At 31.8% G+C, this 23,419-nt stretch overlaps 1 protein-coding gene across 8 annotated transcripts in view; it reads right to left on the bottom strand.

The window, feature by feature from the left end:
• Positions 1-23,419, bottom strand: part of TCF4 (transcription factor 4) — a 412,574-nt gene that overhangs the window by 35,765 nt on the left and 353,390 nt on the right. For all 8 annotated transcript variants that reach the window (XM_051969592.1, XM_051969595.1, XM_051969593.1 and 5 more), the window contains 5 exons: positions 22,044-22,177; positions 14,769-14,901; positions 6,552-6,619; positions 4,330-4,408; positions 2,173-2,249 (listed from right to left, as the gene is read on the bottom strand). In XM_051969592.1, coding sequence (XP_051825552.1) covers positions 2,173-2,249; positions 4,330-4,408; positions 6,552-6,619; positions 14,769-14,901; positions 22,044-22,177 — 491 coding nt within the window. The remainder of the gene's footprint in view (positions 1-2,172; positions 2,250-4,329; positions 4,409-6,551; positions 6,620-14,768; positions 14,902-22,043; positions 22,178-23,419) is intronic.

The raw sequence follows: 23,419 nt of genomic DNA, 5'->3' as shown, positions 1-23,419 counted from the left end.
TCAGATAATATAATATGATACATGTAAAACACTTTGCAAGCCTTCTATCATTATGCATATAAACATACTTGTTCAATCAGTCATGTCTGACTATTGCTGACCCCATTTGGGGTTTTCTTGGTAAAGATACTGGAATGATCTTCCAGCTCATTTTATGGATGAGGAAACAGAGATCAGTGTCTGGGGCCAAATTTGAACTCAGGTCTTTTGTGACTTCAGGCCTGGTGCTCTATGCACCACCCAGCTCCTAAATTTTAGCTATAGTAAATGAGGGGCCAGAGAAGTTTGGGGAAAAGATAATAAAATCTCTTTTGGAAATGCTGACTTTTAGCAGCCTCTATGTCCATGAAACTAGAGCTTAAGAGAGAAACTAAGATTGGAGAGAAACATCTGGGAATCATCTGCTTAGAGATGACAATTAAGCCATACATGCTGATGTAGTCACCAAATGGAAGATTATAAACTGAAAGGAGAAGAAGTACAAAAACAGAAACTTTGGGCACACTCACAGTTAGGGAACATATCTTGGATGATGATCTAGCAAAGGTGACTGAAAAGCAATGATCAGAGGAATGGGAGAAGAACCAAATAATAGCATTATCACAAAAACCCAGAAAAAAGGGATGGTAGTCAATAGGGACTAGCACTGATGAGTAATCTTCTAGATCTGTAGCTAGGAATAGACCAAATTTGATAGATTGTTCTAGAATATTTCATTGAAAATAACTTTAAAACTTTCTTAAAATTTAAGTCTTCAAAAAGTTTTCTTATCCAGTTACAGATCCTTTTTAAAAGATCTGTATCACTTTCCTTATTCTTTGAACAAAACTGAACTGGATTGGTTACATATATGTGGCATAATGGAAGCAGCATTCAACTACAGGATTCATATATTAGGTCTTCCACTTAATGGTTGTACGAAGATGGACAATATATTTGACTTCTCTAAGCTTTGACTCGTCTGTAAAACACAGATGATAATATTTGCATGGCTTATCTCACAGGGCTATTCACAGGAAATGCTTCATAAATTCTAAAGCATCAGTTCATATTATCATCTGTATAAGAATAGAGCATAACCAATGTTGCATTCAGGTACATAGCATATTCTCCTCTGGGTGTCCCACACATTATAATAAGGGAGACATCCAAGGAAGAAAACATTTTCCTTTACATTTGGGATTTTTCTTTTAAAAATTTTTTTAAGAGATCATTTAAAGTGCAAGGAGAGTCCGTGATTAATAAATTCAAATACAGGAAGAAAGAAATATAGATAAAACAAGGTATCTTATATGAATAAGCAAAATATGAATCTTTTTCTCTTTGCTAATCCCAAGAAATAATCCCATTCAATCTGATTGAAGGTATCTGGTATTCTTCCATGTATGCTTATAATCTGAGAAGAAATAAGTGATACAGACAATAGACTACTTAATAGTTTTCATATGATGCTGGCATTATTCACCATGTACAGGGATAAACCATTGTGTTACATTGAATCATAATATAAACATATTTATTAAACAATTAGAGGTTTTTTTTAGCTTCTGAACATTGGAAATTCAAGCATTACTGCAATACACTTTATTCGTTACTGGGATTATTCTTTAATGTATGTAATTAACTGTAAGAAGCCTTGCAAGAATGAGACAGGACACATGGGAATGAAGGTCTAGAGGAAAATTTTTATGACCTAATTATTCTAGAAAGAAAATTAAGAATACTTTTCCAGAGTTATAACAACTCAGCCTCACGTAGGATACAATATCACAAATTGCTTCTGGTGGTAAAGGTGCAATAGCCATACTACTTGTCAAATTTATAGGTAGCTATTGTCAGGCTAGGGAATCAAAGCTCTGGCATTGGGAAATTCAGTTTGTACAAAAAGACTGGCATCAGGGATGCTCACACAGAAGTCTGTGGTGCTAAAATAGCACCTGTAATGATCTACACATAGGTCCAGTTACAACACCACAACTTTTTAATTTTCCCGGCCCTCAGGCTGGGCTAGCAGCTCAGTTGTGCCAACATGGTATAAGCCTGAAATAACTATTAATAAAATAAGCATCTTGAGAGTGTGGGGAGGAGGATTGAAGGGTGGAAAAACTACATAATAGGAGAAACATGGCACAAAAATTGCTAGGTTAGAATTTGTTAACAGATCAGACATACCAAAGAATGTAATGGTCCTTCATAATTAGGAGATGATGATGCCTGTCCTCCATTTCTAGACCAAACAGCTGTGCCTGCTAATATTAAAATGGAAATCACAATTAGAACCTCACAAATAAAAATGTTCTTCCAATATTTTAGATAGTTTTAGAGACAAGGAAATACCGATTTCCAGTTAGGCTATCAAGGAGGCAAACAAGAGACCTTCTGAAACACCAAGGGTGGGTGTGGGGTGGAATGGGGACATATTTTTATGTAAAACACATATTTACTGGGCTTCAAATTACCTCCTAACAGAGATGATTTCGTTGATTCTGAAACTATACTTGAGAGCAGTTCCTGAAGGAGGAAACATCACTTTTAAAAGGAGAAGTGGTACATTAAAAAAAATACTAAAAGGGGTTCAGTGGCTGTTTATGGTAAGCCAGGTCACTCCAGATTATTATTCTTACTGTGGTAAACACATTATTTGATACACCCTAGTAAATCATTCATTGGTCACTTATGGTCAATCATTAGCTATAAGTACCTTTTATGATGAAAAATTACAAACAATGGCAGAATAAAACCATTCTTTCCATGCTAAAATCTATAGTACAGTATATTGTGATATATTGATTAACTACTGACTTTAAAGCTATCCTATACTCTTCCCTCCCTTCTGAAGAGGTTCCTCACTTACCTAAAATACAGGTGAGGGCTTGCAGAAAAGACTGTTACAATTAGCAAAATAACATTTCAAAATCTCCATTGCTTTAATTTAAGCACCAGATGATTAATGTTCAATAACCACTGACAATAGTCACTACATCTGTACAGTTTCAATTCCCTTTTCTTGCTAACAGGACATTAGGGTACATAAACCTCTTTCATCTTTGAGTCTCTACTCTTTCTAAGGAGGAGTAGATGCAAACCATGGACTCAGATAAACTTATCATTTCTGACACAGAATTTGATTACTCTCTTAAAAGGAACCCGTAATTTGAAAATTTCACTGAGACAAATTAACATCATAAAGAACCAATGCATTCATGGTACATGTGTAACAAAGAGTCAAGAAATAACATCTATCTAAATTTAGATTATTTGCTTCATTGATGACTTTAGAAACAATTTGGTTAAGTATTAATTAAAATCAATTCTTAAGGAATTAAAAGCTGATCAATTAGGAGTCACCTGCCTACATGCAAAGAATATGGATACTAAGTACTACCAAAAGTCTATTGGAAATACCTGTATTAGGAGTTGTGTTAAGCCTTTTGAAAGGCACCTCTGAAAATTAAACTAATTTATGGATAATTCTCATAATCCCTTAAACTCACCCTTGTCCTAATGTCCAGGCTATGAAAATTGATAACATTATAAATTCAATCAGAATTTTTTTCTTACCCAGATTCTGTTTCCTCCCCCAATTTATTTCTAAAAGATTTTTTTCTTAAATTATTCCTATGGCACTAAAAAATTCAATAAAATTCTTTCAATCTCTTCTATTAAAATGAATATGTTTATTGAACTTTGCCATTTGAGATATGTTCATTCATTTTTGCTTCATATCATTCACAGACCCATGTAAAATTTATAACATATAAATGTCTTCCTTGTATTCCACGAACCTAGTGTTTTTTATACTTATATGTAATCCATATTTCTGGGGGAATATATATAGCAAATAGTATTATTCTTCTCTAAATGTGCTAGAGTTGTGAGAAATACTATCACCTCTTATATTTTTCTTTCTTTCTTTCTTGAGAGGCAATATCAAGAGGTGGACAGTTAACCTGGAGGCATGAAAACCTCTGATATATCTTGTGTGCCCCTGAGGAAGGTAGTTCTCCAAGATTAAAAGTTGAAGAAAAGGCAATGATTTGCATCATTAGGAGAAGTTCCTCAGTAGAAACTTTCTTCACAAATAAAATCACAAGTCCAACAATAACAGCAACAAAATCTTTGCCTACATTGCAAGAGGAAATCACTTTGAAAACCTTCCAGAATTGTAAGGGGGTTATTTATTATTATTATTATTTTTTGTGATGCAGCTGGGGTTAAGTGGCTTGCTCAGGGTTACACAGCTAATAAGTTTCAAATGTCTGAGGGCAGGATCGATTTATATGCATTAATTTCTGTTGATATTGTGAAATCAATTTTCAAGTACAATACCTGAGAGAGAAGGAGGAGAACCAACAGGAGTTGAAGGATTTGATGAAAAGCTGTTGTTAGTGTGATCTGGAGAATAGATCTTAAAACAGTAAAAGAAAAAAAAATTCATTCAATACAAAAACTCAAGTTATAAAGTAGACCTTAAAAATAAACTCTGGTTAAGAAGCCCTAACATATAGTCAATTTACTCTATTAGGATCACCTCATATTCCAAAAAAAGGACTGATACCACAATTGCTCAATAATTGGAGTCTTCATGATCAAAAATGGATTCCTAAGTAGCACTTTTGGAAAATAACACCTTTGAAAACATAATAAAAGTTCATTCATATTAGTTCAAAGCAATGCCTTTATGACAGGGTTAGATTTTTGTACAACCCAGATAGGTTCAGTGAGCATGACTAACCTAGATACATTCAGAGTTATGCAATCTGATAAAGTAGTACATGGTGAGAATGCATGGAATTACACAAAGAATCATGGGCTTAAAGTAAGTCAAGCAGTTCTAGTAAGTTGCCCCAAACTAAATACACATTCTTGACCTTCACTTAATTTCTCTGCGTATCAGTTTCCTTGTATTAAAAATATTGGAGCACTTGCAGTTTTACAATTATGTGAACCATATAATTTTCCTTTTGACCATGATTTGCCTGTATGAAAACTAACTAATAAATAAGTATATATCTGTGTATAGTTGTGTGTTTAAACAATGACATTTTTTGAAAGAATATTACAGTAAAATGAACTCATCTGATACTTCTCCTGTTAGAGGACATCCAAATGGTGTACCTAAATTGTTGCCATAGTGGAAAACACCTCGATTTTACACATTTTATACACTTTATACACGCTTATATATTTTATAGAGACATTATCAGGTGTGCCCCTTACAGGAAAAAAAACAAAAACAAAAAACTCTTTTTTCCACCAATGAAAGGATAGGTCCAAATAATTCTTGTCTCTTGGTAATACACCAGGGAAACAGAAGTAAACTTTTACAAATTAAAAAGAATCACAAAATTTGTGTGATGAAAACAACCTAAACAAATCTTATACAACCCTGTTTTCCTCTTCATTTAATACATGAGAATTCTCAGGCCCACACAAAGTACATGACTTGTCCAGGGTGATATATTTCATTCACTCACAGAACTGGAACTCAATCTTCTGTCTCTAAATTTGATGCTGTTTCTATGATTAAATTTATAAGTTATGTAACTGTCATAGTTTTCAATTACTATACTTTTTACATCTTTGAGAATTTAAAATACAATTGATGAATTATACTGTAACACTAAAGGACACTTATAATCTGTTATGTCTACCAAAATTATTTTAGATGAGAAAAATATGAAAAAGTCAAATAAACAGGGTATGTACACACATGTCCTATTATCTAGTACAATTATTATAAGAAGAAAGGTAGAGGTAAAATCTTTAGTTTTCACATACTTCCCAGAACTCCAAACTCATTTTAACCAATGAACATTTTATTTATTTATTCATTTATTTATTTTAAAACTTAAGTACAAAATAAGAAAAAGAAAAAGAGAAAAGGGAAAAAAACTTTCTTGTATGCAGCAGAATATCAGAGAGGATTTAAAACATGCAACAATAAATTTCCATTTCAAGGAAACATATATATTAACAGAAGATGTTATACTCATAACTACCCCTCTATTTTTTACTTCCTTGTGGTTTTTTTTGTTCTCTGCTGTGCACTTTTTTACTTTATCCTTTTTTCCCCCTTTTCTCCCCCCAATCTTCCTTAAGCAGTCTACAGAGAATAGGTATATTTCAATACACACACACACACACACACACACACCCAACACACCCACACACCCATATATATTTGCATGTACACAAACATTTATGTACATATATATATATATATACACATTTACACACACACATATCTATACATAAGTATACATTTAAAACAATATTAGTATAGCTGACATAAAATGTGTATTCCTCTGTTGACTAAATCTTTAAGTTTGACTTTGAAATCAATGATTATTATCATTACCTTTTTTTCTAATAAATGCTACTCTCGATCACTGTTAAGAACATTATATTTTACAACAAAGTTCGATACTCTCTAGGATCAAATCTATCCTGTTTGCTGTTCATTTTCTGAAATTTTCAACCTTCGCTTTTGATTAAAGTTCACCCTTTTACAACAGTAAATGTGGAGACCAGAGTAAATATTTTCTTACCGAAGCAAGTGCTTTCCCCAGAGCATCACCAGTCTGTGAACTGCCTGCTGCACCACTTCCTCTATTTGCTGCAAAAACAAAAGGCTGAATGTGAAAACCTGGCAGTACAACATTTCAGAATTTTCTATTCCTAGTCCACTTACTCATAATTTAATTGCATTTTAATGCTAATTATATCACATTAATCTTTAATTAGCATTAATTTGTTTGCTAAGGTAGATGTCAAATATATTCATGTTACTTTTTTTTTTTTTATTTAACAGATCAAATATACACCTGACACCTTGGTGTGTTCTTCTGAATGTCCTAATGGATATTTGCCCTATCCTTTGATTAAGAACAATGATGACAGAGGAACAGTAACCATATAGATAGAGATTTGTAGTTAAAGAAGTTCACTTCAATTTGAAATCTCTGGAGTCTCTGAAAGAACTTTTACTCTACTTGATATGAAATTTGGTTATTTTTGCTACTAATCAACACTTGACACATAATAAACACTGTATCTCTTTTGTAGCTCACTGCACTACATATAACAATGAATCTATATAGACACCACCTGTAGAAAAATGAAACATTTAAAAATACTTGCATATGTATATGTGTGTGTTCATCTATCACTTATCTACCTCTATTTATTAGTACTGAAACAAATTGCTATGTCACCAAATTATTCAAGTCAAATTCTGTACATAAAATTATGCTAGCAACTCTTAAGGCTTATCTTTACTATCCCAAACACATTAATCTAGTGCTAAAGAATGAATTATAAGCAATGTTCAAATGAAACTCATCTGTAGTTCTTTGAAACATTTCACAAATAATTTTTAACATTAAGCAACTTTTCAAAGAAGAGGTATAGTTAGTATCTCTCTGAGGTCCATATCAATTGTATAATACGATATAAAATAACAGGAGATTGTGTTATGCTAGACAATTCTGCTATTGGAATGAAAAGAACTTCAAATTCTACCTCTAATACTCATTAGATGTAGAACTACAAGAAAATCACTTATATGCTTTAGGCAACTCCTTTGGATTTATCCACTAACTTATAGATGGGCTGCCAAATGTATTAATGAATAGAATTTCCACAACAAAAGTTCCCTACACTGCCCAAATCATTGATCCTAAAAGTTATTTCTTTTTCCTATTTACAACACATATTGTACTATTTATTATGGGCTATTTTCTCAAAATAGTTTATAGAAATATGCATGAGAGTTTAGGAAACGGATGCTATCATCTATAAAATAGATACTGTTTTATAGAAGAAAAAAGGCATCTAGAATTCTATTGACTTAATTCAACAAATTAATTTACACAACTAAAAATATATATAGGCTTTCCAAGTATACATGCTTCATTTCTAGCTCTGTCCTTGAACCAACATGACATTTTAGTTTCTTCATTTGTTAAAATAAATGTATTGAAATAAATAATAATTAAGATTCTTTCCAACCCTAAAAGTTCCATTATTTTATAGAAACCCAGCTTCTTACTTTGCTAATCCATTCTCTGAAATGAAGATATCATAATTGCCTTATCATAGTCACTATTTTTTTTCCTTTTTTTTATCACTGTGATTATAAGTAAAAAAAAAAAAACAAACCTTTTGATAAAACATGTTAAGATTCACATATAGTAGGCTCAGTTTTGTCTAATTTTTCTTTTTCTTCATATTATAGTCATAGAATTTAGTTTTTCTGATCCTGCTTACTCCACTCTTGATTAGTTCACATACTTCTTGTGTTTTTCTAAATTTTTCATATCCATTATTTCTTATGGTGGCAATATGCCTTTATATCAACATACCACAATTTCTTTAGCCATTTTCCTATTGAATTAATATAAAATCAGCTACCTATGAAATAGAAGTTTTAGGATTTACTCTGTAAAATTACATTGTAAAATTCTACATTATTACAATAGAGGAAAAGTCCAAACAAGATAGTAGCCATGATGCCAATTATGGATAAGTTATAATACTGAAGCAAATGGTTTTTCAGAGCATGTTTTCAAAACAGCTTCAAAGTAGGGAATAAAAATTGAAAAGCATCTAAGGGTCCAGATGTGGGCCGGATGGCTTTTTTCTAATTTTCTTAGTTTTTTAAGTTTCTAAACAACAACAAATTACTAATTTAAAAATGAGATTGTCACCTGTTATTGTTTTTATTAGTTAAGGACAATGTGGGTAATTACAACCTTCTTACCAATTTTAATACAATTTTCTCATTTTAGATATAAAAGCATTTAGATGGGTGGGTGATAGGACAAAAATAAAACATAACACCACTTCAAAGTATCCTAAGTTGTGCTCAAAAAAGAACAAATAAGTGGTGTAAGGAAAAAAGAAGAAATGGTATTACTATCAGATTCAAGTTCTGATTAATCATTTCTACGGGTATAATGCTGTATATGCTTCTCAATCTCTCTAATTCACAGTTCCCCCAGCTACAAAGCAAAAAGAATCATAGCTCACTATCTATAATCTTGCTAATAATTTTGTAAGACTTTTTTTAACCTTACCAGTTTGTAAACCTTAACAGACTATGTAAATTACTAAATATATATATATATACACACACACATATATACACACATACACATGTAATATCGATGGAGTTAAGAGTTTTAAAACAGACCAGACAGTAGAATTAACAGGAAATCTAAGTCATCTAACCAGTTTTCTTTACAGATAATGAACAACTGAGATACAGAAATGTATATATGTATATGTACAAACATGTATGTATCTGCATGTAGATATGTATTCACAAATAAATGTTTACAATATTGAATATGCAGTTCAAAAAAAAAGAACAAAATCTCTCTAAAAGTTTTATGTAATGTAGCATGAGTCAACTTATTAAATCTCTGACAAAGTAGAGTGGATATATAAAATCAGAACAAGGTGTGTTTAGTTTTTAAGCAGAATTATTTTGACCTTTTCAAATATGGGATATGGTACCCATTAAATTTCTGGGCTACCTTTCCTAAAATCTTGCTCTTCAAACTTGCTTCTCCATGCCTTTAATTCTATAGGCATTCTCTGTGCTACTTGATCCTTGTATACATAGTGACTGGACTTGATTTTAGAGAGGGGAGGGATTTCAGGTATCACTTAGCCAAATCCCTTAATTTATAAGACTACTAAGACCCAGAAGGTAAAGGGACATGCTTAAAGTCACATGACTAGAGCCAAGATTAACACCACATATTCTCTTAGTCCATTTTTCTCCAGTACTTCATAGTGTCACATGTGTCAAGTCCTCATGACAAAACAAAGTTAAGAGATTACTTAGCTCGTGGGCAACAATTGGGATAATTTCTTCCCTTATCTTGTTCAAAGTAGGGAGGAGAGCAGAAGAGAGGGACAGAATCCATTTCTAAACACAGTTCTGGCATGAATATGGAAGAAATTTAATTGTTGGGAGAAACTATAATTTTGTAGGAGGATTTAGCACAGTCAGTGAGGAGATTATCAGTCAGAGGACTTGAACACAGGTGCTGCTTCTGCTGGCTTTAATATTAGCAAAATGAAGACTTTAAGATCCTTAGCTCTGATTCAGACCACCCTCTTTTTGTCTTAATATCAGCTTTGGGAAAAATTAAAGTTATATTCATAACTAAAAGAACAGGATGAATTGTGCCTAGGGTCTCAGTGAATTTTGAAAATGCCAGAAATGTGAATTACCCCCACAATATATACCCATAACCTTAATGTGGAAATACCATGTAGTTAATAGCAAAGGCATTAGATCTTTTGAAAAAAAGTTTAGGTCATGGGCTAAGTATCTAAAGAAGACATGTTTCTTTAAAATCTGAGATTCTTTGAACAGAATTCTGGACATCTTCTGGCTACTGAATTGATACATGTGTAACATAAACTCTGGATCTGAAATTAATGATGAAAAATAAGCAACATCTCTGAGGCAGTACTGTATTTGACAGTTTTAAAATTGTGATTCAAATACATACTCTAAAACTTTACTTGATAGCAAGGTTTTGGGGTAGGAGAGATTTTAGCAGAAAACCAGACTTCCTAATCATTTGTAAGACATAAAAGAAAACATGGTTCAAATCAATTAGTGGTTCTAATTTAAATGTATTGATACTATTGGATAAAATTCATACTTTTCTTATGTTATGTGGCTGTTCATCACCCAAATGTACTAAAAAACTCAAGATGAATAAAACATCAAGTGAATATTATATAACTACTCTAATAATAATATCACCTAGAACTGTCTTCAAGTGGAGAATGTTTCCTCTGAAAAGAAAGTCAACTATTGAAATGCTTCAATGTCATGCAAACATGTCATTAAAAGTAAAACTAGTAAACTAGATTAATTCAAGAATCATTTAGATATATTCCAAACACATCTTTATCATATGTTGAATTAATTAAATCTATCTTGGCAATCTGTTTTTTCAACACTACTTTGAGGTTTTTTGAAACACAGGTAACATCATCTTTAATAAAGAATTTCAACTTCAGTCTAATAAAACAACAACTGTCACTATAGTTAATATATTATATACACAGTTCTCATTTTTTTCACGTGGGGACAAGAGAATTGACAAGTCCCAAAACATAAAAGGCTTTTTGCCCATGACTTAAGTGAAGAAAATGTCTCTTTCAATGATTATATTGGCGGGGAAGATGGACTTTTATATTTCTGGACTGCTTCATTCTTCTGGGATTAGGTCAGTTGCTTATTTTCCTATTGGGGATGGTTAATTAAGGATCAATTATAGTAGCAAAGGCAGATATGATGAGAACCCCTGGCAGTGTCTTCTTCTAATCCTAATCCTGCACATTTGATACATACTTTCCACCTTTCATCTAGTTATCCATATACTATTTCACCTCTAAGGGGAAGATTCAATAGTACATTCACATTTCCAATCCTATCCTAGCACAGTACTTTGTACAGAACAGAACCAACAAATATCTGCTAATTACAAAACTGGTCTCTACCTTCTTTTCAATAAATGTTACTTTGAGTGCTGCCAGAATGATATACTTAGTCCTGAGTTAAATGAAACCTTAGAAGGTCTTGGACAAGCAGCTATTACAAGGAAAAGGGAATTGATTGATTCACTTCAATTCTTCAATGACTCCATGAGTTCACTGTTATGGGCCCTCCTTCCTGTAATAATGCAGATTACAAACCATGATTGACCCTCATCCATGTCCTATCATAAATACTGCAGAGGTTATTACCCTGAAATGCTAGAAGATTTCCTTTAAATTATTAAGCTTATGTTACAAAAATCTGCTTTATTGCTTGGATATAGTACTGAATTCACTTTATGTGCCTGAAGCTAGGTTAGTAGAGAGAGTTTGCTCTATCATGTTGGAGAGGCTCAATGTAAGACCTTATTGAGAGAAAAGGGCCTGATACTTTAGGAGAAGCCTAACTAAGTAAAGAAAGACAGATTACTTAGCAATAAATACAACTCATGATTCTTTGGTTATTCTACTTTAATTCTAACTCAAAACTGGAATCATTACTGTTTTCAACCATGGCACTTTATTCCAATTTACTCATGGATCTTTTCCCATTTGTTTAAATTTTAAAAATATGATTTTAATGCTGGCAAATGATTTTAATGGAATTACTATACTGATGTTTCCTTAAGGTGAGTGCTTTTGACTTCTCTTTAAATTTCTATTGATGACACATGGATGATTATATCCTAAAAGTCAATTATTCATTAGTGTTGTAAGAATAACCTTTTAAAAGAATCTAATGGTTGAGAATTTGGAAATAAAAGAATAAAACTAAATCAATTATTTTCTTTCTGAAGTAACAAACAAAAACCCACTCACCCAAAACCTTGTAACTTTACTTCATCTCTGAAACCTGGATTGAAGAATAATTTAACTTTTGCTTTTGTAATTTCCATTATTAAAGAGACTCCAGAGAAGTTAAATTGTTCAGGTTTCATAATGCAGTTCTCAAGTTACATTTTTTAAGCCTTACAACTCTGAATCAACCTGAGGCTTTGTTTCCTCTTCTGTAAAAAGAATAAGTTGGTATATATTATTTTAATTTTTTTGCAGTTCTAATTTAATATGATTCCATGATTTTAAGTTTTGTTTTAGTAAATAACTTGAGTCAATAATTAAGACCATAAGTAATAGTGAAATAAATGCTATAAAAGAAAAAGATTCTCAATATATGTGAGCGATAGAAGGTAGTGTAATCTTCTTTCAAATTGGAAAAGTAGCCTTAATGGAAGCATCTCCATTATGAAAATAATGACTTGTATCTTCATCAAGAAAACATGAAAAATATGATGCCCATGTGTTAATGCTTGAACTCCATTCTTACTGCATTAGTACTGCTTACAGTCATTTTATACAGATTCATGTGTGTAATCTAAAACACATGTCAGGCTATGTGTTCCCTATTTACCAATTATTTAATTAGCTCTGTTTGTTCTTTAAGATATAGGCAATGTAATATTTCTTTATTTCCTGCATTTAAGTATGAGTGAATATATGCCAAGTTTTTTAGAAACTCTACAGATGTATTTTATTAATCTATACTGTTTGTTAGGAAAGTATCAGTAACATCAGAAGAGAAAGCTTCTCATCTTGTTATAAAAACTTGCTGCCATAATTGAAGCTCAACATTCTCTGTGAAAATCAAATCAAAATCTGAAAGAATTATTATTGTAAAGGAACCAAAGTCTCCTAGTCACAATGGCAAAGTTTAAAAGAATATTTGAAATATTTCCTTAAGAAATATCTAACAGAGCAGATATATTTTATTCAGAGACACAACCATTAGAGATTCTGTTCCCACCTGAACACCAAGATCTGATAACCTGAGCAAATTAGTTATTATGTCTAGAAAGTTTCTCTTCCACAAGACTGAATTACTCTAGAAACATCCCTCACTAAAGGATGATGAGACTTTCACTCACTTATTAATGAGGAATTCTGTAGTCTGTCATATATACAAAATTATTTTAGATCACTGCTGTTCTACCAGTATTTTATATGGGAGCCAAAGAATTCTGATTCTCTCTATTCCATCAAGTCAGGGCTTCCTTCTCTTGCCCTTCTCATTTGAGCCAGAGATTTTTTCTCTGCAAACTAAAGGGACATCTTTTGGCACTTGTGGCAGGAATATAGTAACCATGTCTGATGATAAGATCTTATCACCTACAAGACAATTACTATCATACAACTAATTCAATAATATAATAATTACCCTATGTGAGATTAATGACTATTCTGATTGTAGCTCATTCAATATTTATTATCTTATTATAGTTAGTAATTACTAACTATTCCCAAACCATGCGTTTTTCCCATACTAGAAATAAAGCGGTTTTTTAATTAGTCAACATATATTTATTCTTATTTACTATGAATATATGAGTCCTCTCTTAAATGTGGCTGCTCCTTTCCTTCTGAATATTCACACTCTATTCACTGAAAGAAAAATATTAAAACCAAAAGTAGGCAGGAAATTTAAGACAGCACATTTAAGTAAATGAATGACCATGCATTCTCCTGTGGATCTAAAACTCATGACTATAGCAATGGGGCTTTCCATCATCCAAACCACAAGCTGATATATAATTTCATTTTCTGCTCTGCAACTACTTCTTTTTTTTCTTGCCTTTAAATTTTGCAATCCTCACTAATAACTATCAAAATTATAGCATAGATTCACCTTTGTTCTTAGCTTAGAGGTTCTGATCTGAAAATGAGCAATAATGGAATATCTTTCTAAATCTCTGCTTAACAAAGCTCATACAATTTCAGTACAGATGAGTAAATGGCAATCTGTGAATTTGGCATTAATTGTCTTTATTATCATTCCCTGTTTTTCATTGATAGCTCTGCTTGTTCTTTCTATGTGAGAGGGTTATTTTATCCAGATCTACTTTCCTAATACCAAGGACAGGTGAAAAGCTAAAAGTTGAAATACAAATAGAATGACTAGTTACAACCAAGCCAATAGAAACATCAAGGATTATATTTTTAATTGTTATGAACACTTATTTGGAACAAGCTAATATTTTCTGCCGTTAGCTACTATATTAGTAAAGAAGACTTCAAAATAAAATTGTAGGCTGCCTAAACTAGATGGCTGCAAGTAAATTTACTGTAAGTGAAAAAAAGTTTTCATTTCTAAAGTCTGTTCTTTTGGTCATATATATTAACTTGGAGACCTTTCTGTGACTCACCCATTATACTGTCTGTTCCATTAGCAGGTGGTGTGCAGGAAGAGGCGCTGTAATGGTTTGTACCACTACGATGGAAAGTGGACATCGGAGGAAGACTAGAATTGATGTCTGCTGAGGAGTGTGAAGGATAACTCTGTAGTGAGAAGCAAAAAATTTGGAGTTAAAAAAAAAAAGAAATGACCATCCAGTTCTATATTTATTTCTTGCCTCACTACTCATTTTTCACCAAAGATATGCCTTTAGGGTCAACAAATAATTAAGTAAAATTGTTAGTTACTCTAAATTTCTTAAACCACTTATTTATAAGCTAAACAAAATTTAAAAATATGTATGATCCTCAGTTTTTACATAACTGGCTTGGGTTTTCATTAAATAGAACTGTAATTATCAAGTGACCTAAGCATCATAGAGTTAATACTGTACTAAAAATTACCTCCATCTGTGTAATTGAAAAATACTTAAATTAATAAGAATAATTAATCAATTAAAGATAGCCCCTAACAGAAGTTTTTATGGCTTCCAAAATGATAATTTGAGAAAAATTTCACCACATACCAAATCTTAGAAAAGCAAATCAATATTTATTTGTTTCATATGACCTTCAAGTTCCATCTATTCTTTTTCCTTATATCAAATAGGAAAAAATAACTAAAAATCTTAAATCTTTTTATTGACTGATTGAATCACTTTCTTTTCCAATTCACAAAATAGAAATTAGAAAAAATATATAAGATTAACTTATTCTGGAAGAATATGGTTAAGAGCTGTAAAACAATGTCCAAATTTGAATAAATTTGAACAAAACTGAACTGAGAATGTTTTTATTTTTTTATTTTTGGTACTTTCTTTGGATGACCTCTGTACTAGCTACTATCTATACAGTGGACTTTGAAATAAGATTACCTTTAAGAAATCCCTTGATTTATAATTCATCTTTTCAAGTGAAGTTGTTATGACAGTATTCTATGTAAGTCATTTTTCCCAGGGCATGTAATAAGTGATGAATGTTGGTAATTAATCTTACTACCTATGTGTAACATCTTGGAATTGATTGGGCCTATAAAAAAGAGTCTATGAGATTACAATGTACTTTAATCACAAAGTTGTGCCAAATTGTAATTTTTTCCAAGAAAAACATTCTGTTTTATAAAATAATATTTTTTAAACATACTATATATTCACTTTTATATTATATGGATGCAATAAAGGGGGATGGTCATCTAAAAATATACTTTCTTCGATTATACAAGTCACATAATGACAAAACTAGGATTCCTTTATTATATATTTATTATAATTTTTATACAATTATTGCAGGCATATTTTAGCTGCAAGCTTTAAGATTATAACATTAAATTGCATGGGAAATAGTTAACAATGTTTAAATTCCACTCATTTGTCCTTCATTAGCATTTATTGGCTTAATATATTCATTACTGAAAGAATAATCCAGTTCCTCCCCTTTTTCTTTACTTTTTCTCTAACTATCAAACTCCAGAGAGCTCTCCCTTCCTTAATTTCCTGTGGTATTCAACATTTTGCAAAGCATCACTTAGCACTTAATTATGTATTATCTTTTATGACTCTTTTAAGTTGTTTCTTGTGTAATTTTATTTCCCCAAATTTTATGTAAGTTCAATGAAGGTAGGGAACATCTTATACTTTTTCTCAATCTTCTTCTTTACCTAGGACAGGATTGAGAAAGCAGAACAATTTCTCCTTCCTCTCTGTTTTCCTACAAAACAAATTGCAAAGTAACAATAACCTCTCTATTCCTCTCCACCCCACCCCCAACCCTACTGGTTCATTCAATGACACATAATATTTAATAAATAAATGTCTGATATAAAGAGTATCTTAGACTAAAGACTAATCTGGCCAATGGACTTAAGTTTTAATGTTGATATTACCAATGTCAAAAATGACCTTTGATAAAATCATCTTTACATAAGCAGTATGACCCCAGATTAATATGTAACCAAAGACATCTCTGTTGAGGCACCTGTTGAACCCCTTATTCTTATTTGAATTTTACTCATCATTATAAGAAGAAATCTTCAAAAATGATGTTGCTTTTTAATGAGACATCCATAACATATGGTTCAGAATAAGAAAGGATAATAGGATAAGTAGAAAAAGTCTTTGGAAAAGAATCCTATACTTCTAAAAAATCATTTTAACAGATATTTATAGGTTGTCTCTCAAATGAAAACTCTAAAGGAGTTAAGGAGCTTTCTTAAGAAGTTTGGGACATAAGTGATGAAGCATATCCATAAAAGTCCTGCACTTTGTGAAGGCAAGAAAAGAAGAGGTTTGTATGTAGAGATAAACTACTGTATTATTTTCTTAAGCTCATAAGTAAAATATAGAGTAGTAGAAAACTCAGTCCTTTAATAAGAATTTATTAAGTCCTAAACTATGTTCCTGGCTTAGATATTTCACTCATCAATGATACAGGGGAATATATGTTATAAGAATGAGTCATGCAAAACTGAGGTGGAAACAAGCAAAGAAGGATATAGGGAAAAGAACATGATTAATATTTAAATATTTTTGCTTTGATGAAATTCTGTTAAATAACTTGTTTTAACATAATTTTCTCTGAAGTTTTTCTTAAACATATGTAGAATATGTTATTTCTTTATTGAGAACTATTATGTGTGAATTTTTAGTTTTTTAAAAGTATAAATAGAATCTCCTATGAGTTTTTTTTTCCTTCAAAAAAGTGATAGAAGCTGAGGTATACAAGCCATATCTAAAATAGAATGGATATTTGGCTCATAGACAATCAAAATCATACTCATAGGCTCTTTGAGGCAGTAATATAGTTGTTGATGGTTTATAGATAGGACTGAAGATCAAAAGAAGGAGGTGAAGAGGAACAACATGAAAAAATAGGGGTATATTATATATGTACTTCAAAGACCAGGATAGAATATATAAGTGGAAAACATGGAAAAAAGCATGCAAAGATATTCAAAGAATTAAATTTAATGGAGAATAATACAATATTACATTTTTTTTGTGTATATTGGATTTCCCCTTGGCAATATGATAAAGCTTATCTATGAACCCTTTCTCAAAATGTTTTTAAGCACAAGACAATATACATGGAGTTATAAAGGAAATTAATTATACCAAAATTAACAAACAAATGCAGAAACCCCAGGTTAAAAGGAAAGAATTGTTAAAATATTATGGAATTAATTTTAGAATTAAAATACCTTAAACACAGAAATATTGGGTATATATGGTATGTTAAGAAGCAGGGATAATTGAGAAATGACTGCCCCCATTTTTGGTATAATGACTGACTGCAAGGATTCCTACATGACATGCCTTCTAGAAAAGTTAGAACATTTTTACATTGGTCTAAAGGAGAAAAGGTAAAGGTGAAGCAATGATAAATTGCTAAATCCTGCCATCAACTGATGTTCATTTTTGTCATGTATGGTGGGACTTTATCCAAATTTAATGATATGGATAGTGAGTAGTTATGTGGAAATATTTTTGGTCATTATTAGATAACACAAGAACAGATATTACAATATATATCTATATCTAGACAGAAAGAAAACAAATATTGGATTGAGAGTTTTTGTTACAATGGAATAGGGACAGGCACATGGAACTCACTTTAGGATAGGAGTCTAGATTCACTGGACTGCAACGGACCTTGATTGGTCAACTTTTCCATCCCATTGTCTGAGAATCATGACTAAGTTATCACAAACAGATGTGAATCTCTCCTATTTTTAGAAACCTCCAGGATAGTAGGCTCAACAATCTTTTACAGTAACTCCATTCTAAAGTTTAGCCAACTATTAGTCAAGAAGAAAAATAAATTTGACATAAGTTATGAATTACTGTGTAAATTTCTGAATTATAGTAGCAATTAACTCTGCAATTCTCTTGGTTTGTATCTCCTGGAAGTTGAAATTGTAAAATGAGTTGTAACTCAGCATGAATAGGGGAAAAAAGTAAACTAATGATCTTAAAGTTATTGCTGAAGTGGCAAGAGTTTGCTTGTTTATGTTGTTAAAAAGTTTTATTTATCTGGTATATTACAATAAAATATTTAGTAATTGAGAAGTAACAGAATAGTGTGAGAGAGCTGGCCACAGAGTTACAAAGATGTGAGGAATCAAATCTTGTTTCTAGCAGATTAATATTAGTTTTAATTTAATTCTTGAGTGCTCTAGGCAATGATTTGCAAAGCAAGTATAAGTCTTCATTTATAAGGCAAATTTCCTCACCAGTAATTTACCAAGGATCATTTATTTATTTGTTTGTTTATTTACTTTGGATAGGGGCTGGGGTATGAAGTGGGGCAGCAATCATACTCTTTAAAATTTTGACTTTTGGAAATGAAAATCTAACATTTAGGACTAAAACAACACAAGGAAAATCTTCATTGGTCTGATTTTCCCAGAAAACTATAGCAAAAGCTTCATTTTGTGCATTGTAGGTTTGGCCAGAGGCTAAAAGCTAAATAAATGTAGGGAACTACCATCATTTCCAAATGAAAGGACACTGATTTCCCACTACATATCAAAATTACTGTCAATCAGTTTCACAGATACTTAAAAGTATATTTAACGAGAGATTATGGATGGTTAAATCACAGAAATTACATTGATTACTGGATGTAATAATTTGATGTTATTCGAGTTAGTCAAGAAAACTACATCAGAATGCAGAGAAATAGTTCTTGCTTCTTTACATTTTTATACTATAATTACTGAAATGTGTTAATTTGTGGAGCCCAGAAATGATACACTACTTGTGGGATTACTACACATGGCTATATATGCCCCTAAATATTAATAGTGAGTATGGGTTTATTCAAAGTTATCTTTCTAAGTAGTAACATTATTTTGGTTCAGTAACATCTTTTATAAAGGCAATAGTGCCTTTAGTTTGAACTCGTACTTTTCATCTGCAACAAAGGCATTTTCAAACTAATACAATACTTTATAAGCATTATTGACAAATAAGACCTGATAAGTTGGTGAAACATCAAACTAAATTTCTCTAACTTTTGTGACCTACAGTCTGGGAGAAAGAGAAATGAACAAAGAGAAGAAAGAAAAGATAATAGAACCGAAGAAGCAAAGCTAAAAAGTACTAAAATTCAACCAGACAGGGACAATGCCAATACTTTTTAATGAAAATGTCTATAGGATATAAGGAATACTAAGTTTCAGTTGAAATTACAATAAAAGCTTTTGTTAATCAGCATTTCCAATGAAAATGAGAAAACAGTGGTAGAGAAAGAGTAAAGCTGTTGATAAGAAACTCCAGTTAATTAAAAGTTAATTTACAATGATCCAGTCCAAATAGTGTCCCTCTAATACTTCTCTAGCACCCATCTCTAGGTAAGATGGGGCATCCTGGGAAGAATTTAGAAAATAAAACGTTTATTATTTATTGTAAAATTACTTATGTCAGAAGCTCACTTCAAAAATGTGATAGTATAATGATTTTACACACATAAATCTGATGAGATCAAAATTAGTACCAAGAAGGATAGATATTGTTATTAGAAAATTGTTCTTCTTGGTTACTGAGATACTCCTTTAGTAAAATCTCAATTGTTAAAATGATGATGGTATTGAGGGATTTAAGAATCCCATAAAATACTATAGGGCTTTCTTGATGGCAAAATGCAGATAACATACCTTTGCCAAAACTGCAATAACTTAGAGAAATAGAAAGGAGGAATCAAAGATACTGTGGAAAAAACTGAAAAAACAAAACAAAACAAAACAAGAAATATAAAGAGAAAAGGGGAGCACAGAGAGAAGAAGAAGACAAAACATATCACAAAGAGTTGGCAAAGCCTCGGTGGATAGTCTACATGCTCCACCTGTAAACCTGCTACATCAGGAAAATGTGAGGAAGGCTTGAAATAGGATGAATGATCCTCTCTGCTAGTTTTAAACATAAAGTCTTAATGCTTAGAAATTTTAAAAAATCAACTTCACAAGTATATGGCAGAGGAAGTATGTATAGATAACAACCTGAAAAAAGATATGAGGATTTTAGTGAACAGCAAGTTTCAATAAGTTCAAAGTAAGTTGTGGAAGCCAAAAAAGCTAATATAAGTTTTAGTTGAATTAAGAAGAGCAGTCTTGCAAGAATAGGGAGGTGAAAGCCGTATTCTCAGCCCTCAGCAGACCTCATCTGGATTATGAACTTCAATTCCAAGAAATAGAGCTTAATTGACATTGATCAAGTCTAGATTGTTCAAAGAAGGGCAAGTAAGATGAGCAAAGGCTCTTGGATCCATGTCATATGAGGATTAGTTGAAGAAAAGAAACATGTTTTACTTAGAGAAGAAAAGATGGGTTGGAGGCAATTAGATTTGTTCTCTTATCCAGAGGGCAGAACTGTGAGTACTGTGTACAAGCTGCAAAGATTTAGGCTTGATGTGAAAAAAATACATTGAAGGTGAGGTCCTTTCAATTCTTAAATTGTGTCATAATGTAATTTATGGGAAGACAAGGATGAGAATGGTACAGACTCAGTAGGCTTAATTGAGTTGTGGCTTGAATCACTGGGGAAAAACTAAGATTTAATAAGAGCACATATTCATGGAAGTACTGGATTTATGAGTTTGAGAGTACGATCAAACTTTTAAAATTATGCCATATTAAAAGGAGAATTTATATTATGACTAAACTTACATGAATACAAAATCTAGCTTCTATATCTGGTATGACTTTTTCTTCTAATAGACTCTTCATTAATAGATTATGGGATCTTGAAGATGGAAAGAAGCCATAACAAATCAGTCTAATGGTGATTGAAAAAAGCGTAAGTAGTGGAAGGTGGTGGAAAAGAAAGTCTATCACTTTTGATCATATAAGAAAATCCATACCTCTAACATGCTCACTATGGCTTCATCACAATAGGACCCCCTTTAATCATGACAATGGTGTTTTAGGATACACAAAGAAAACATAGAACAAAAATAACTGATATTATAAAAAGAAAGGGGGCATATGTATTCTGGGAAAGAATAAAAATGAGAATTAAAAAGATGGTTAAGAAAATCATAGTTTCTTAGATCTGGGAAGGATCTAAAGAAATGATTCATCCAGTGCAGTCTCAGCCTAAATCATCTAGGGCTGATACTTGGATATCGTTTCTTAAAGAACTCCAGGGATGAAGATAACCCATTAGACCTTATGCTTATGTTTGTAAAACAAGAGGGTAAAATAATCAGTCAACTGGCTTTCTTATCTCCATTACAACAAAAAGCAGCCTTACCAAACGTTCATGTGGATGCAAGCTGCAGTAGCTGCTAGACTGTGGAATATGAGAAGAATTGCCCAACATTCCTCCGTAGCCAGGCTGATTCATCCCACTGGAGGAGCTCCAAGGGTCACTGCTGTGATGGCCATCTGCAAAGGACAAAGAAAACTGTGGCTTCCCTGAAGGGCTTGAAACTGGCTATAGAATAGTGTTTGTCTCATAAACTTAAAAATAACTGTCCCAATGCACTTCATTTATCCTTATGTTAGATTATACTAGAAAACTTACCATAAAAAAATATGGTGTTAAATTACCTAGCAGCTAAAAACAGTGAACAATAAATGACAGGTCCTCAGTTAAAAATCAAGTTCAAGAGAGAGAAATGGAACACAATTTCATATTGAATTATGTCAAGTTAGCAGTTTATATGATGTTAAATAAAAGTTTCTTGGCAACTCCCTCACCCTTTTTTCTATGATAACTGCTGCTATATTTTGGGATGAATATTTTTAGCTTAAAAATGCTTCTCCACTACACAATTGGCAATTTTACAAATTTTAAAAGTAAACAAATGGTTATTTGACTTAAGAGGTTGGGTTTCAGATCTATAATATACAAAGTATATGGAAAAATCTTAGAATTACTATGTGTTATAATAGGAAAGGGTAAAAATCTCTAGGGTACATATGCTTCTCAGTGTGTTTGGTTTTTTTTTTTTTTTACATAGCTGTAAGATATTAGGTTTTCAGTAGAAGCAATTTAAGACATACATATCTTAAAGAGAATATTTTTTAATATTTAAAAAAATAGGTTAGCAAAAGGTTCAAAATTATATGTATTTTGTTGGGCCAAATTGTGATCCTGGTATTCAAAATTCAAAACTTATTCCTAGGACTTTCTCAGTTTAAACTAATTAGGGAAATTATACTATAATTTGGATATAAAAATCTCCCTTGCTACTATGGTCTACGGTTTCTGGTATTGGTTTCTGTGGTCTTTTTTACACTTGGGGGTGGGTGGCAGAGGAAAGAAGTGGGATTGGAGAGGCAAACTTATGCTACTATTGAATATGCTGCTGGCATTGATTCCTTAACAACTGGACTATTTCCATAGTAAACCTGCAGAGAATTTTTCCAAATAGACTTTAATCGTTGGCAGTACTTCTAATTCTTCTACAAGGCAAGCTGAATGGGGCACTATACATCCCATCAAGGGCTTTTCACTGAAGCACTAATTCTAGACGTTGGAATTTTGAAAACTGGAATGTTTTCAAGCAGTTTGGAAGAATAATTTGTGTGGTTTTTTCAAATAAGTACTGTGAAGATAAAACTTCATTCATGTCTTTGTAATTTTAAGAAATTTAGCTGCAAGACTAAAAGTGAAAATTAAAA

The sequence above is a fragment of the Antechinus flavipes genome, chromosome 1, assembly GCF_016432865.1.
Source record: "Antechinus flavipes isolate AdamAnt ecotype Samford, QLD, Australia chromosome 1, AdamAnt_v2, whole genome shotgun sequence".
Classification (NCBI taxonomy): domain Eukaryota; kingdom Metazoa; phylum Chordata; class Mammalia; order Dasyuromorphia; family Dasyuridae; genus Antechinus; species Antechinus flavipes.
Note: the sequence above shows the minus strand (reverse complement) of the source record. Positions and strands in the feature narration are given on the sequence as shown.